Consider the following 17,822-nt stretch of genomic DNA (forward strand, 5'->3'; position numbering starts at 1 on the left):
TGGCATGGTTCAATATTTTGTTTGCCCTCTGACAAAATATCTTAATTCTCTTGTTCATCTAATTTGTATAAAAACTGGGGTCTGACTATTTATTATTATTATTGATCATCATTTGTTACTCTCTGACAGAGTCAAGCCAGCTGTTTGAAGTCTTAATGCCAAACTAAGAGGCTGCTGGTGATGTATTTCCAATACTGAACAGAATGGGGACTTTTAATCTACATTCATTCCCTGCTGAGAAACAGCTTTTCCACTGAAAAAAACTGTGTAATTAAACACTTGAAAATATTAAATTCACAATCACAAGCAACATAAAGAAACAGTACATTTTACATACAAGTTTAAGGGTAGCAAGGGAAACCATTTAGAAATTTAGTTGCAATGTATTTCTAATGATCCATAAATGTTCAGAATAGATGCTGTAAAACAACTGATCGAATTTACTCAAATTATTGTTTGAGCATAATTTATGTTGGTGGCAAATATCCAAGTTTCCTTTCCCAATTTATGTGTTAACTGACATAAATATAATATAACAGATAGTCCATCCAAATATTGGATTGCCAAATAGTTAATCCTACTGACAAAACTGGACTTGAGCTTTTAGTTACAGTGACTGTCTGTTTGTGCGGTGAGTGGAACTATACTTACTTCCTGCTCCTGCTCCACAGCTGGGAGAGAGCTGGCCATTCGAACAGGTACAGATGTTGGGTCTGGAGCAGAAGCCATCACCACACGAATTCCTGCAAATTGCTAGAGACAGATAAAGGAACAAGAGAACAAAGGAGAGTTAATTCAATTGGTTCCTTTATATTTAGTCTTCAGCCATACATGATAAAGTAAGCTGATTTATCCTATGCATGCCCTTCTCCACTGAGCTTTGTGGGATTGTATCAAAGAGGATTTAAGAATGAAGGAACTTACGAACAATACACTGATTCCCTCCAGGCAGAGTCTTCCAGCCTGGGCAGCAGTATGAATGGTAGCGGGAGCCACACACATTAGGTCTGTCAGACACAAAAAGAAGGAACAAGTAGGCTTACTATTCACACAGACCTCCCATGCATATTTCAGTTAAATCCCTGAACAAATATACACAGTTATGAGTTATTTTCCAGGCTGCTCTGGTCCTGCATGGTCACTACATTCAGAATAAACAAAACAAACTTTAACAAAAAGCCTCATCAAATGATGGATGAAGGTATTTTGAGGGAGGGGAGGAGGGGAGGAAATGCAAGGGGCCTACAACATAAGGAACAGTGGGTTTTTTCAGTTCAAAATTTTAAACATGGAAAGACAGGATGTGCAGAGTCCTCCTTTCTCTCAAATTTCATGCCTGGCTGTCCTGTTTTCTGGCAAATATCCAGTGCTGCCCAGCCCTTGCAGTCAGCTTTGATTCTTCCTAGTGGAGAGCCGGCAGCAAACTTTGACCCAGTCTGACAGATGTCAGAGTCATCAAAGCATATAGAGTGCTCGACTGGCCTGACAGGTTAACCACAAAGTTTTTCTCTAAGGAAATGGCTAAACCACATCTAGAAATGACTGACTCTGCTCACACACTCACAAACAAGCAGACGATCTGAGGTCCGCAGCTGCTTTACAAGCTAAGGTTAAGAGCACTGCACTTCTTTTTAAATCCATGAATATTCACAGACTTACTGAGCACAGGATTCATTCAGAGACAGATTGATAATAATATGCATCAATCCCAAATTCATGTACTTTAAGGAAGTGAAAATGAGATTGTGTGCACTCAGCTCCATGTAAAGCTGTGAAACAAACTTAAAGGATTCCAACTATGTGGTTGCACTAAGTGACCTCTCAAAGCGTGTAATGACGGTTATTTTTGTTTTAGTGGTTAGTTGTTTGCATTTGCTGATGCCTTGACTAAGAACTGAGTGACCACAGCACGATATATTAGGATAAAGCTTGGTCCAGATGCTCATGTTAAAGTAATTTGCCACCACTTGGATCGCATCTCTTTAGTCTAGACTATTTCTTCCTCAAACGCAGAATTTATTACATATTGCAGAATTGTTTTTAGTAACATTAGATTAGCGATTCGCAGCCGAGTGTGAAGCGGCTGGGATGAGAATCAGTACCTCCAAATCCGAGACTATGGTTGTCAGCCGGAAAAGGGTGGAATGCTCTCTCCGGGTCGGGAATGAGATTCTTCCCCAAGTGGAGGAGTTCAAGTATGTCAGGATCTTGTTCACGAGTGAGGGGCGAATGGAGCGTGAGATTGAGGGGCGGATCAATGCAGACTCTGCAGTGTTGCGGGCTCTGCACCGACTCGTCGTTGTGAAGAAGGAGCTGAGCCAGAAGGCGAAGCTCTCTATTTACTTGTCAATCCACATTCCCATCCTCACCTATGGTCATGAGTTGTGGGTAGTGACCAAAAGAAAAGAGATCGCGAATACAAGCGGCCGAAATGGGTTTCATCCGCAGGGTGTCTGGGCTCCTCCGCATTGAGAGGAGTCAGATGAGGTGGCTCGGGCATCTGGTTAGGCTCGGGCATCCCTGGTGAGGTGTTCCGGGCACGTCCCACTGGGAGGAGACCCCGGGGGAGACATTTCCATTGTTGCAGCTTAATTGTATATTTCATTAGACATTTAAATGATCAAACCTAAGGTCATTTTTCTTTCAGGAATTTGCCAAGCTTTAGTTTTTCAGAAGAGTTTTTACAGTTGTTAGTACTCGCTGAGTGGTACACGTCATGGGTGGTAAACTTGCTCTTTCTTGTGTGTACTGGCAAAAGATTTTCTAAAAATAATTTTCTCTTAAAGACCCATGAACTTTTTGTCATCACTGGTTCTTTCAACATATCACGAATATGCCGTATATAAAGGTAGAAAAAGTTCCCATAATTAACCTCAAAGTGATATTTAAGAATTTTTGTTGAGTCAAGTCTAAAAACAGATTTTCTGCATTTTCTGCTGACGGGTTATGTGATTTTTGTGCTGCATTGAAAGTAGAAAAGAAACAGAAAGCTGCAGTGGCAAAAGTCAAAATGGCAGTTGTAGAGTCATTACAATGAAGATCCTACATTTGGAAGTTAGGGGTTGACTCTGATAAACATCTGAAATTGCTTCTATGTAAAACAGGTGACTTTCCTTTCCTCTGCAGCACACAGTAACTGTATTAACCCTGGGCAGTCACCAGGGAGATGACAGCTGGGATTTGAGTCTCTGATGGATGAAAAGCAGAGCACACCTCCAACCACATTACCAGATGGCACGGGGAGACAGAGGGACAGACAAACAGGTGGGCAGGCAGACCAGAGATATTTATGTAGGTAGAATTAGTGGACAGACAGAGAAGGACAATAAAAATGAAAGAGGAAGAGGAAGAAATGGAAGAAGCGAATACTTCTGGGGCATGTATAGAAAATGTGCAAAGTTAGAGATAAAGTGTGAAAAAACCTAGAGGAAAGGTGACAAGGAGAAGGGAAGGCAGGGTGGTGGGAAAGGAACAGGATAAAACTGAGGGGAAGAAAAAAAAACAAGTTTATGTTGCGAAGTGGAGGAAGGAGGAGGAGGAGTGGGAGCGGAAAACAGTGATATGAAAACGAAGCAAAGTAGTATAAGCAAGAGGCCAGACCCTCGGAGGGGGTTGAATTTCTGGGTCAAACACAAAAACCAAACAAGTTTTTAAAACAGGAATGGAAAGAGGAAGACATTAGCATTCCAACACAAAATGAGCAGTCAAGGAAAATTCTTCTCTGAGTTTTTTCTACACACTTAAGATATTCCACTGTTACAGACCTGTGAGTTGCTGATATATGAAGGCCTGTGGAGGTCCACCCCTGAAATCAGACACTGGTTTGTTTTTCTTCCCCTTTCTTCTCTCTCAGCCTTTCCTCCAGGTCAGTGCCTGATCTCTTATCACTAAGTTGAAGCTTTAGAACTTAAGTAACACGTATGAAAATCAGCCATGAAAAGGAGTTTAAGCTCCAGGGGTGATCTACAATTTTTGTCCCGCTGTTCTTGAGGCTCAATCTAAAGGAGATTAACTCTGCTGTGGTCTTGTCGCTGCCTTTGAAGTTGCCTCCCGCGCCGTGGATCACTCATTAACTGCCATTAATAGTAATAAAAGGAAAATGGCTTCCACTGCATCCAACAGTAAAATGATACTGTAACCGTGGTTCAGAGTTGAAAGTGATTGGAATTTTCACAGAGAGCTTATGGCATGGAGTAAACTGAATAAAATTACCAAGTTTATCAGTTTGTGGTTACCTTGTAATTTTGAGTCAATTGAGATTAAGGTTAGTGTCAATCTTATCTTGAGTTATTACGATTTTACATAAAAATCCTCAAAAAATGTATGATTGCCACATTTCCCTTTTTCAGTTCAGTTCACTCTGATGATGACATTTCCACTCTCTTTGCAATGTGATGACATTAATGCTCGCAACATAATAACAATGTTGACATTATGGTTAGAGTCACAGAAACACACACATTTTAATTCTCATTGCTCGCAGCTGTCATCACACAACTCAGTGCTGCCTTACACAAACTAACCAAAATGTTTTCTCACGATTTCTACCCCTGGATTGTTACACTACTGTATTTTTGACATACAAACAAACATACATACTACTCTTTTACTGGTGAGACTCGGCTGGGAAACTTTCTGTCATTTTATAGACAGATGTCTAAGTAGTCATGAGAACAAATAGATCAATCAATTACGCAAGTAATCATTTGTTGGATCTTTTTTTACTGAGACTGCTGTGGTTTTAGTAGGAGTATTTGTTTTATTCAGAAAACAAGGTAGAAAAGATTTGAAACTGCAAAATGAAGCTGCAGCCTGAGGGTCCTTTTTAAGAAGAATTCACTTGGTCAAAGGTTAATGCTGATAAGAGGAGCTGCTCATCCCTGATGCAGGCAGGATGGAAAAATGTTGACAGACAGTCTGTTTCTATTAAGACAATGACCAGAAGTTCACAGTTGTCAGAGCTTCTGGTCGACTGTCTGTGCCCTTGTCTGTGTGTGTTGGTGTACTGGTCATAGGTCAAAGGTGCCTGCTTACTCTTGTAATGCCTCCAGCAGCACCTGGGGCTTTTGCTTTCCTATCAGATCTAGAAGTAAGGCTGATGTAGGAATGTGGACTATAGAAAATGACCAAACCACCAAAGGAGATAAGGCAGATGCATCAATAGTGGAAGATTACCACATTTAAAGTTTTACTTTAGTAGTTTTATAAATAACGTTTCCTCCTCCCCAGGTACATTATGCAATAGGTCTAGTTTCAAAGAATTATTGTGTAAAAAGTGATTGTGGTTAGAAGAAGGGAGAAATATTTAAAGGGAGAGAGGATAGAAACCATTGTCTTATCATACTGAATGTAAAAGTCCAGTGTTTGGTCATTCCATGAAATGAATGTAGTTAAGTATAATATTTCATTATGACATGTCAGTATAAGGTACGACATCTCACAGACCACTAAAATCAATGTTGATGTTTGGGAATATGGACACAGTCAGCCTTCATTGTAACAAAAAAAGCAAAGCAAAGTAACTGACACGCGATGTTTCCCAATACAGACAATGACATGCAAGACTGAACTAAACCGAAGCAAAAAACAGTTCCTGTGATTCGTGTTGCATTACACTGCCCCGGATACCCAACAGTGTCATTATTTAATACACAGGATAGATGTCTTGGGCCATTTTGTGCAAGTGTTGCTGCTGTTGCTAATGGAGGACAACCAATGAATGCACTGCTTTTCGAATTTTTCAACTTTTCGAATTTTTTTGTAGAATTTTTAAAAATACATTATTTATCCATTTCACTTCGCTAATTTGTGTATCTTAAGCAATTAGATTAAGTTTACAATAGAAAAAATGAAATCTTCGTCTGTTAAGAACAAAAAGTTTTTTTGTTTTTTCTTTTAACAGCAGCATTTCTCATACTATCTTTATCTGATTTTGAGTTAATTATAAACCACTTCAATCACGGAGAACATGCCAATCAGAAATCCTTGATAATCTACACTTTACTGGCCATGCTTAATTTGCTCATATATAAGACACATAAAACCTGAAATTCAACCTAATGTATAAAACAGGAAAGGAAACTGGCTATTGCTTGCTATTGCCAAGCATTAATTATTTTAAAGCTTTTTGTGGGTCTTTGAGTTTCTCTTTCCTCTCTTTTCTCTTTCTCTTTCCTTCCTTGTTTGTTCTATAACATCCAAAAAGAAAAAAAATCTAATTCTTTGTCAGGTTTGGTACATGCCAAGGTATACTCTAAATACAGGCCCTCATGTATGCCATCAGGATGGCATTAGCATGATCTTGAAGTCAGAGTGACTAAATGTAAATCTACTGTTTGGGACTGACTGTCAGCCAAGTTAGCCAGCATCCAAAGCATCTTGAAAGAGTTGAGCCAAGAAGTTCTAACTTAATAAAGTGGGCAACTGCAACAAAAGAATAACTGGCAAGAATTTGTCTCTCTAACATTCATCAATGGTCTTTTCAGACAATAAATATTTAGCTCTTTTATTTGGCCGGGCATCTCTAAGAATGAGAGGGGGGGCACTTTCCCTTGCTTTTTCTACCAACCAGATAGTCAGGCACTAATAGAGTGAAGCAGTCCAGACAGCCAACAAGCCTGAGGTCTGATCCGATACCACCCTTGAGTGGACTCATGCCAGTGCATCGTGCTGTAGGAGCCAATAAATCAGAGTCAGAAAGCATCAGACTCTGTGCTACTAGAAAAACACCAGGGGGTGTGGAGCTCTAGCCAGCTAACAAACTTGGTTGCAGACCAAGCCCAAGGCCAGAGTAATGACCATCATTAAACCAACTCTCTCCATATCCCACACAGTTCAACCCATACTGAGTTACTGACAGTCCCCTGTGACTGGGGACTCTTAGATGAAAGTACAACAATACAAGCATGAGTTTGTACAGATTGTAGTTCACTGGGGAAAATAAGCTCTAATAAAATTCAAAAACTCCTATGCAAGAAACATTGGCTCACATTACACAAAGCCTGATAAGCAGCCAACAGATTTACTCACCGCAAATGTGATTTCTTCACCCACAAGGCTTCAGTCCAGAAGTGGTTAGACTGAACAGGCTTATATGTAGATGTCTAATTTTACCAAATTTCAGATTAACCTTAATCATTTTCAAGCAGTAACACTCAAACAGAAACTAAAATTAATTTAAGCTATTAGATATGTGTGCTTTGGCCTGACTGCATCATTTCATGGGATGTAATGTCAGGGCAATTTCAGTTACAGTTACCAGACAAAACCTTGAAATCAAGTTAAAATAATCAAAAAAGACGTCAAACATTTTGTCTGAGAAGTCTGGTGCCTGGTTCTCACTGTAACATTAACCTAAGTGTGCTAATAGAGACTTTCAGCTGTAACACACAGAGTTTCAAAGATGCTCAATAATCTCAGGACCAGTTTACGTAACTGCCTGAATATCTCATTCATAACACTGATGTGTCTTCAAAAATTAACAATGAGAAGGATAAAACATCTGCAGGCTTTTGTTACGTCCTCTCGCACGCCCACGTATGATAGAAACAATGAGCTATTCTTCAAGATCTCCTGATTTCTTAACTCTCTCCTCAGGACACTCACTACATGTTAAACAATGTATGAATGTGAATTATTGTTCAGGTTAAATATTTCAGCTTCAGTTCAAGGTCAGTCTGTGATTTAATTTGTGGCTCCATGAAGTATAGATCTCTAAGACAACATCAGGATCCATTCTCCCTGCATGTCCCATCTGTTCATAACGTCATAAAGGATGTACCATTAGACAGTGTCAAGACACACCAGTAACACAGTAGCTACCAATTTCTCTTCTATAACTACTGGCCAATGACAAAAACAGCCAAGTAAAACCTTTCAACAGCCACAAAAACACTCCCTGATAGCACCTGATTGGGTAAACACTTGAAATCTGATGTTATGGGTTGATGATTTGCCCCCAAACACTACAAAGTGATGGCTGTTTTATCTTGAAGAACACCAGAGATGCTGGTTAGCTACTGCCTCAACTTCAGTGTTTTGTTGTCTTCAAGTTTTGTTTAAAGAAAAAAAAAAAAGACAAATTCCTTTAATGCAGCCAAATCAATTTCATCTATGTAACCAGGACCCTCGGTGGGCCTGTTTTCAGAGAAAACACCAGTTCAATGACTCTATGTGAGATTTACCCAGCACTATCGATAGGCCACAACTCAAAAAGATTAACTGTGTCCAGTTTTTTTCTCACATTTACTCCAAATTTCATCCACATTTTCCTCTCTAAACCGTCATGTGCTCTCTTGTCTGTCATGCTGTTCTTGTCCTCTGTAACTCCTTCACTGGCTTTGTCACCTACAGCAGTGAGACAAATGCCCCTTTTCATACCCCCCTCTGGTGATACGAATACCTCATTTCCTGTGACTTGGCACTGGGGGAGCCATAAGCTGTGACAGATGGGAGACTGATTGGAATAACTGAATCAGACACTGAAAACTGGCTCCAAGAAAACATCCTTTGTTTTTCAAGAAAAGGCTAAATAGACAATGAAAACTCTTTGCTGCACCAGTATATTTACCACATCCACATTTGTTGCGTTTTGGTTAACTAAGTGAGAGAGCTGGGCAGCAGGCTAGAGTGTGAGCAGAGACGGGAGAAAGAGTTTGCAGCTGGTAAGAGGTGACGTGATCCCTGTATTAACCCCATACTCCTCACACACAGACAAATAAATAACACCTTTAAAAACACACGCACACATATGTTCACATGTACCTAGATGTCTGTCTTGACTTGAAGCGCGAGAGCCTGCAATCTCCTCACAGCAGTCTTGAACTGCATGGTACTTTTAAATACACTCAGAGGAATGTGGAACATGCTTTTTGCTCATATTCCCTTCATGGGATGTATAGAGAGCTGCTTTTCCCTCTCTTTCCCATGAGAAAACAACAATTTACAGTGAATACATTGGGAAGATTCAGTGCGGTGAGCAGCCTCTCACACTGAACATGTGCTGGTTTTGAGAAAACAATGCAGTAGTATTCAGCAAGATAATTTGGTGTAAGGCGAGCTTGGCCTGAGCCCAGAAAGCACAGCAGTTCACAGAAAGCTGCCAGGAGAGTAGAGAGGAGAAAGACATTTATATTCTAAACTCTCCCCAGATCCAGATAGTAACATTCTGACTTGTTCATTTGTAACATTTTATACACCTTTTTTTTTTACAGCCATCTTCTTATGAAGGCATGAGCAGTAGGATATGAATAAAACTAATGTACCAGACAAGAGTTGCTTAGTTGGGATTTACACAGGACAGTGACATACACAGATTCTCACCCTCTCAGTGTCTCCTGACCACGGCGCCGAACCCGCTGCACTTCTTTCTGATCCACACTGCCGGTAAAGCGACTAGCTTGGTAAGGTCCATTTCCAGTTTGACCTAAAGCCACGTGAAACGCCCCAAGACACACCGCCGCCCATCCAAGCAACACCTGAGCCAGCTTCCCTGATCCCATTGGTCCGCCTGGCTATCCCTCCAACCGAATCACCTCCTTGCTACGACTCACTTTTGGAATCTATGTTGACTGTGTGGACCCAGATTGAGCAGCAAGATCTAGATCTGCATCCAGACCAAGTCCTGGTGTGCACTCCAGGGTAGGTCCTAGAAAAAGGAAGAAAGAATATGAGACTTAGAAAAACATGTCAAACAGGAGAACATCAAGCTTACATTTTGAGAGAAAGTAGTTCAGCTCAAGTAACATAACACACATTTTTGGATCTAAACCCACAGCTCTGTCAGAGCAGCATTCACACACATTCACGCAACATCATTTCACAGCAGATTATGAAGAAATATTGAATAACCAACAGAATATTCTGTTGTACTAACTGATCAGAAAATAAACTACTCTCAGGTCAGTTTAAGGTAGGATGCCATGTGCAGTAGAAGTAACTCCACCACATCTAATTAATTACAGACTGCAGTTTAATTACTTGTTTAAATTACTAGTGCAAAGGACATAACGTGATTTTACAACCCACTCTCAGAGCATGTCATTTAGTACTCCATGTCCACAGGCACAGTTTTTGATGTTCTTTTTTAAAGCAGCTGAACATAAAATTACCTCCACCGAGTATCACAGTGTCACAACGTTTTAGTCACATGATACGGGGAAAAAAGAAGATCAAGTCCGGTCCTGACCTCAAGTGTTTTCAAATAACCTTAAAAGCGACTAAAACTTCAGTTTTGCATTCATTCGCTGCTTAGTTTCTGTTTTACACATTACAAACTACATGGTAAAGGTTAGGTGTTCAAATGTACTTACCAAGAGTTAGGCTATTAAAAACAAAGCGGTTATGGTTGGGAAAACATCATGGTTCTCTTTCAGGCTGATGCTGTAAACACGTAGAAACTTTTCTGTTTATGTGCCCATGTCATGTTTTTTTTTTGTGGGGGGGGGTTGCTATGAGACTGGATAGGATTGTAAGTCACCATATGTTACAGCTTTTAAGGGTTGGTGGACAGCTCACTCTGTGATACAACTTCACTAGTTATACCTCCTTGCACTGGCAGAAAACAACTCTTGGGTATAATAACTCAGAGGATATCAATGACTCTAACAGAAGCGTCTGATATCATTGATCGAACAGATTCAATTTATTTCATCCCAGGTGAAATCATCTCATACATTTTCAGACTTTAAAAAATGTGAACAGTACACCGTACTTCCCTTAAAGTGATTCGTAATTCAGTTATCCAACAACCTAATTTCATCATTTTCTTCTATTTTTATTCTTTTAAACTTGATTAGTGACTACATTGAGAAAAAAGGCAGCATATGACTAAAGGGGTTAATAAAGACGAGCACGCAAGGAAATAAAAGAGACCCTCAAATTCTGACTTCTCGCAATGTATTTTCACTATTCTGAGCTTCAAACCAGTGTCATCAGTGGTTTATCACTCAGCAGACACCAAATACTGTTTGTACTAACAAAACACTTCAGAGAGCAAAGCTATGAACTGATTACAGAAATTTGTCCAGAGTCAAAGATCCAGTGCTGTTTAGTGTTAAATGCTAACTTACAATAAAAGGAATATTAAAGATTGTAGTACGACCGCTTTTGTCACATAAACCACAGTACATGATTTCCACGCTGCTGTTACTGCTACGCTGATGTTACATTTATTTAACGGTTTAAAAATAAAAAAGGGTGGGAATCATGGACCTAAATTGTTGCATTTTGACTAGAGGGAGCCAGAGAGGTAATCTCAAAGGAGGCTAAAGGTTCATTATTAGTTCAAAAGTAAAGTACAGTCAGATGACAAATCATTCGCTTTACATCCAGAAAAGAAAAAGAGTGGAATATTCTAACTTCTAAAAAAGTACTTATCTATTGAAAAACACAAAGTAAATTATTTTCTCTATTGTTCATTATGTGATTTATAGAGTCTGGGTTTGTATATTCAATTATCTTTTTTTTGTCAAACTAAGATTTTGCTGTATAGTCTTACGGCCATGTCCTAACTCCAGACTCCAACAGCACTGGACAGCCAAGAAGTTTATTTTTCTCTTCTCTGCCTCATTATATACTGTGGGGTTTAACAGTGAACAGTGGGCCCCTGGTGATATACAACCTCAAGCTCTCCAGATCCAGCCACATTACATCTGGACTGGAAAAGGAAAAGAACTGCAGCCCCACACTGCAACACTCAGACAATATTCGTGGAAGACAGGGATATATGAGGAGTGAACGGAGCAAAAGCATATTAATGAGCAGCATAATTGTCCACAATCATTATTCACACCGTTCCAGTTGTTTAAAGTTGTTTAACGGAAACACACATTTTGGTGCATCAAATGTGTATCTAGACCCGGTACACTTTGATGGAAGGCCCATTCTGTTTCAACTATGGTTGGTTGTGCAAAATCTCCTGAAACACGAGAAAAATTCTGCTTGCGTTAAGAGAGCTTTGGAGGCGGGATCAGTGATGAACAAAAGAAATTCATGATCAATTACCCAATAATGGGAGCTCTGCGGAGCAGTTCTGCAAATGTGCTGTCAAAAAAAATAATAAGTTAAAGCATCCATGCTGCATTAACACTTAATCGTGTGATTGCAGAGAGTGTCGTTTCCATCATGTCACAACATTTTGTTTCTTCTGTTTTATAGGTGATTCGAAAAGTGAAGCATGTCAGATCTCAAGTGTTGTATTCCCAGAGGGCAAGTAAAAAGTGTGTAGAAGTTGACACCACATTATTGGGAGTTACAAACACACTTTACAGTAGAGACACAGAAATATGTTATGTTTTTTTTTTCCGCTGCAGCAAAAAAATCTGGACCAACCATTAAAATAATCTGCTGCGAGCTGACAGGAAGGCAAATCGTTTTTTCCACGGTATTACAACACTCAGACTTGCGCATGCCACCGCAACTTTATGAATGGAGAAAAACGGAAAACACTGACACACAAGATAGTTCCAGATGGAAACATAGATCTAGGGAGTAAACACTCAATTGAAGCTTAAAACATTTGGACACGTCGAGCAGGTAAATCACTAAAACGTGATTCATTCGTGTGTTCATTTTCTTCTTTATTCCTCAACAGCAGGTTAAAAGAAAGTGCTGTTTCCATGCTTTCTGAAAACTTTCTGTAGCAGTCCGCATCTTAATCTTGTGATTTGGTCTCCATCTATAAAGCAGTCATGCATGGAGGGATAATCTCCGTGAAACAACGGGCTTCTGAAACAATGCTCACAATCAAAGCTATTCACATCCAAATTGTAGAGTTTATCAAGAGATCACCAGTAGGCAACTTACAATACCTTGCAGCGGTTGGAGTGCCTTAGCGTCGATGAGCCCAGCAACTTGAGACAGGATATGTGCCCCACAGTGGAATATTGAACCAAAGCCTTGTGAGAAAAGGAGAAAAGTTAGGGAATTGCCCTGTTTGGAAGAGGGGAGGGGACACAGAATCAGGCAGAGACAGAGGGGGTAGTAACGGACTGCAGGACAAACCCACATTCCTCAAGACTCCTGGAGTTGTTATAACAGGGGCCAAGCCGCTAAACCTACTGTGGCTGACATGGTTTCACTATCATCAGTCAGAAAAAAACAGAAAAGAAAAACACGCCTTCAGGCAACCCCACCTATGAGATAACATTCTAGATTTACATTCTATCAAAGTAAATGATCTTGGATTTTTTTTTCTTTCTTTTTTTTTTTTTTTGCAGTGGTCAAATTACTAAAAATGAGCCCCTAATGAAAAAATAATAATCAGTACTGAAACTATCACAGTATCATCCATGACAGATGACAAGTTCATAAGGGTTCAAGATTTTAGAAAATAAGTACCACGATCAGTCACTATATTTACTTTGTAGAAATCAAGTAGTAAATTGAGTGAGTAAGTCTATTTTCACAACTTTTTCTGAGGCTCAGCGTCAAATGTAGGCTCCCTGTTCAAATAGTCCTGCTATCTACTACCTTGTGTCTACTGGTGTTTGTGATTGACACATCCTTGTGTTTTGTTGCCACAAGTGCTGATAGGAAGCTAACGCTGACAGAGTTGCCATCTGGGTGGTATATAGGTCAGGACAGCTGAGCACATCTCCAGTTTTGCTACCTTGTGTGCGGATTTCACTTCTCAAAACTAAAACAACTGCAGAGGTCCTAAAGAGGAAAATACATACTGTGACAAAAGGTATTGCTCGTATATTTCTATGATAAATGAGAGAGTTTAAGGCCAAAGTTCCCCAGGTTTCATCTTCATGGCTTGGATCTAATGCTAAATATTTCCATAACAGGGATTGTTGTTCAATAATACTTATTGCTTCTTGGATAAAATGATTACATTTTAAAGAATCTGAAAAATTTGGCTTTTGTAAGGCAGGATTAATTAAACCACAAGCTGGCATTTCTTTTCCCCTGTATGTTCAAACATACACCCAGTTTATTTTGTAATTATACTGCTAATTTTTGCAACAACAAAAAAATCACAACATCTTGTGGTGCATTGCACAGTGTAATTCACAACATTTGACAAATGAATAACATCATTTACTGATGAAGAAGGTTCAGCTTACTACTATTGACAGAAACATGTTAAGGATGATTGGTCAGTTTTAGTCTGCATCCAGCACTGAAATCCTCTCCTTCTCCCAGCAGTGATTGGCCACAAACACAGAGTTGAAAATGCAAAATTTTTAAAGCTTTCTTTGAGTTTTAACATAAATATTTTGATCAATATGATTTTCTAAATGTTCTCCAGGTTATACTTAAAATACTTTTTTTTTTGCTGGGCCAACAACTCTTTGCTGTTGTACATATATGTATATATTTGTCCCTTCTTTACATTTTGTAGTTTTGTCTAGTTATGGATTGTCATTGGTTTTTATCTCCTTATGGAGTCTTTTTTAAAGTCCCTAATATCTTCAAAAATCAGCCTTGGATGTCTGTGATCTTCAAGCCTTCATTAAAAACAAGAACACTTCCACAAGCCAATAACGGGAAAAATTGTTTTTGGAAATCACGGATGCTGCATCCTTAGGACTAAAGGGCAGAGAGACCGCCTGACTTGTCATCAGCGCTCAGTTCAAAAGTCAGCATTTTTGATGTTATGGGAGTGCAGTAGTGCCTCTGGAGCTGACAACTTGCACATCTGGAAATGCACTATCAATGCTGAAAGGTATATACAGGTTTTAGGGCAACATATGCTCCCATCCAGACAACGTCTACATCAGGGAAGGCCTTTCAGCACGGCAATGCTAAACCCCGTGCCGCATGTATAACAACCTGAGCATGACTCAGGACTTATCAGCAGCTAGAATTCTCCATCAGACAAGATAACATTGGATAACATTCTTCTCCCCAAAGTCCATTAGTTAGTCTCAGTTTCCAGACTGTTGTTAAAAGAGGAGAGGATGGTACAGAGTAGTAAACATGGCCCACCAATTCAAGATGAGTTCATACTTTTCATGAAATGATCAAATACCAAATAACATGGCCTTATCTTTGATGAAATAGAGTAAGGAGAAGTTAAAACTTATCCTATATCAAATATATTGATAAATATATGACCTAATGTATGTTTCAAAATGTGAAAATCACCAAAAAGGAGCTATAAACAACCAATGGTTGTCAAGGTGGATAGACCTCATTTGTCAGCACAAACTCTTTGGAGGAAGAGAAGTACATATAGTGAAGGAGAGGGCACCCAGCGTCTGTTCATAGATACAGGTTTCAGGTTTCAGGTTTCAGAACACCTTTTTACACCATAGGAGATCAGGTACACCAGAGGCTACCTGTAAACCCTCCTTTATTTTGCCTGACATCCCTTGACCAGCTTAAAAGAGGATGAGACGTTTTGTTGCGACATCTTCAGCTTCTTTTCAATACAAAAGCTGACAAAGTAGCAGAATTACAACCATGTGCGTGCCTTTATCTTAATTTACCAAAGTGAGCCAGGAGACTAGGATTTCCAAAAAAGATATGATGTCATTTCACTACATTCATCAGGGGATGCATTTTTGGTAAATTTCCAACAAAAAAAAATGAGTTGCTGGTTTCACCCTTGGACTTCTACATGCACACTTCCACAAACTCTATTTGACAATTAATTGCTGTGGGGAGCATCCAGCATGCTGTAGAATCAACCTGTGTAATGCAGTGCAGTCATGCAGGATGATCTGCGGTGGGATGGATGGGTTTTCGGGGAGTCTCACTGTCTCACACTGACACCATGAAAGGCTGGGATGGATAGCAAAAAAGAATTAGATCCTATTAGTTTCATGTCTCTTTAAGTGTGTGCCCATGTATGTGTGTGTGAGTGTGTGTGTCCCACTGACTCAGTCTGCCTCCCAGCGGCCCCCCCTACTAAACAGAACCACATTTCACCAAACAATCTGGCTACAGTGAAAGCACACCACTGTCTGGAGTATAATGTACTTTCAGAGCCTGGGGAAATACTTTTACTTTCCCTCCCTTCCCCTCTTTCTTGCTCTGTCTCTCGCTTGTTTCCGATCTCTTTCTTTTCAGTGCGTACATTTGTAAACACACTCACAGACATGCCATATGTCAACTTTAGATAAATACATGTTGCTCAAAGAGCAGGCTTACGAGATGGCTAAACAGTGAGTGCTTTCATTGTCGCTCGTCTTTTCTCGTGAGGGTTTTTAAAGCAGGGAAAACAGGGAAAAAAAACAAAAAGTCTGCCTCAAGACACACTGGTACAAACACTCTCTGTATGCATTCTAATGACAAGAAACTGTCTCTTTCATTATCTTTTCGAAAGTGAAAAATGGTCTCAGTAAGACTTGTGGTCAATTTTGTAGTAACTGAATGGGGCATGATGACAAAAAAAAGGTATTTGTATTTGTGTCTGGTCCAGGATGAGCTTGGATGTGGGGGCTTGAGCTTGGGGTCTCTCATGTAGAAAATGACAAGCCAGTACAAAAACCAGATGAGGTGAACATTGTCCTCACATGAACACACACTTACACTCTTTCCCATTTCCATGCAAGCACACAAAAAAAACCTGGCCATCCTCGACATCCTAACTCTTACTCATATTCCATGTTATCTTTTCTTATCTCCATGGCTAACTGGTGGACAGATAAGTTAAATTATCTCCTTGTCCTCCCTTCTCTTGTGCATTTGTTGAATTCTTGGAGCAATGCCTTATTTTTCCCAGTGCAAACTAACCAGGGGAATCCAACAGTGCCTGATCAGGGCTTCAGAATGTCATTCACTCAGCCAGGAGAGTCGTCACTGAGCTAAATCACTTCCATGACAGACTCCCATCAGGGAGAGATTCATGGCCAGAATTAGTCACGCTGTACTGCTGCACATAGGGGGGAACCAGTGCATATCTGGGTCATCAGACGCTGGACAAAGCTCAGGAAGTTTATTTTAAAGAAGTTTATGTTAAAGGATATGATTTGTTTCTATACAATATTTGTGGGGTTTTTTTAGCCTTTTTTGGGGGGTGCTAAAAAGGGGATGTGGATGGGCTATATATCCTCCTCTATGATTTGATATATAACACAGGCAAAGGTCATTCCCATAGGTACGATCTGTTTTAATCCTGTCCAGCGGAAGGGTTGGGACAGACACATAAAAAGTCTTTTCAACGTCACTCTTGACCATTCTAGAAAAGCTACAATATTGATACCGAGGTTATTGGGAGTTTTAAAAGGTGCAGTAATTGTTATTTGTTTTGTCAAAAGTTTGAAGGAAGGTTCTCTATATGGACATTTTGTAAATCACTTGGTTATTTACAGCAGTGATGAAACACTGACCCTTTGCTTTATATAATCTCTCCAGTGACTTAGTCAAAAAAGCCTGGTGTCTCTTTCAGTTTGTGACACTGTGAGACGGGCATGCAGACTTTCAAATCGCTGGGCTTTACACCAAAACATCTATTCCTAAATCCACATAGTAGTCATCTTCTTCTCTAAACCAAACCAAACAGGAAGTAAAAACATCATAATAAAAACTGTTTCAGATGGGATCCAGAAAGGTCTCAAACCAAGTTATCCAAGGAAAAATGGGTGAAAAGTAATGGTCTCTCAGCAGACATAAACTTTAATTTCCTAGGTTCACCTCAGCATTTCAAGTTTTCCAGCTCCCTCTCCTCCAACCTCAAACCGTGCACTTGTTGGACAATGCCAGAGCTTCCGCTGACAAAGACAGACATAATTCAAATCCCTTCCATAAAATGGTAGGGACAGGACTGCAAAGCTGAAGACAAACCAAAGAAGTGATGCTTCTCATTTAGCTAGAAGCTTGGCAGGAGGAAAAGATCTTTGAAATCCGCATTGCATTACAGTACATCCACA

General features: G+C 39.8%; 2 protein-coding genes across 4 annotated transcripts in view; one reads left to right on the plus strand and one right to left on the minus strand.

Annotated features, from left to right (window-relative positions):
- fbn2b (fibrillin 2b) overlaps positions 1-12,895 on the minus strand; it is a 71,530-nt gene extending 58,635 nt beyond the window's left edge. Inside the window, exons 1-4 of one of the 2 annotated variants that reach the window (XM_072389486.1) lie at positions 12,810-12,895; positions 9,322-9,646; positions 925-1,007; positions 652-753 (exon numbers count right to left, since the gene is read on the minus strand). In XM_072389486.1, the coding sequence (XP_072245587.1) occupies positions 652-753; positions 925-1,007; positions 9,322-9,500 (364 nt within the window). In that variant the 5' untranslated portion in view covers positions 9,501-9,646; positions 12,810-12,895. Of the gene's footprint in view, positions 1-651; positions 754-924; positions 1,008-9,321; positions 9,647-12,804 lie in introns of both variants that reach the window. The other variant, XM_072389487.1, reaches the window with a different exon arrangement.
- timm44 (translocase of inner mitochondrial membrane 44 homolog (yeast)) overlaps positions 1-17,822 on the plus strand; it is a 251,283-nt gene that overhangs the window by 102,549 nt on the left and 130,912 nt on the right. The gene's annotated exons all lie outside the window — the stretch shown is intronic.

This window comes from Leuresthes tenuis, unplaced genomic scaffold (genome assembly GCF_036924035.1).
Source record: "Leuresthes tenuis unplaced genomic scaffold, fLeuTen1.0.hap1 SCAF_7, whole genome shotgun sequence".
Classification (NCBI taxonomy): domain Eukaryota; kingdom Metazoa; phylum Chordata; class Actinopteri; order Atheriniformes; family Atherinopsidae; genus Leuresthes; species Leuresthes tenuis.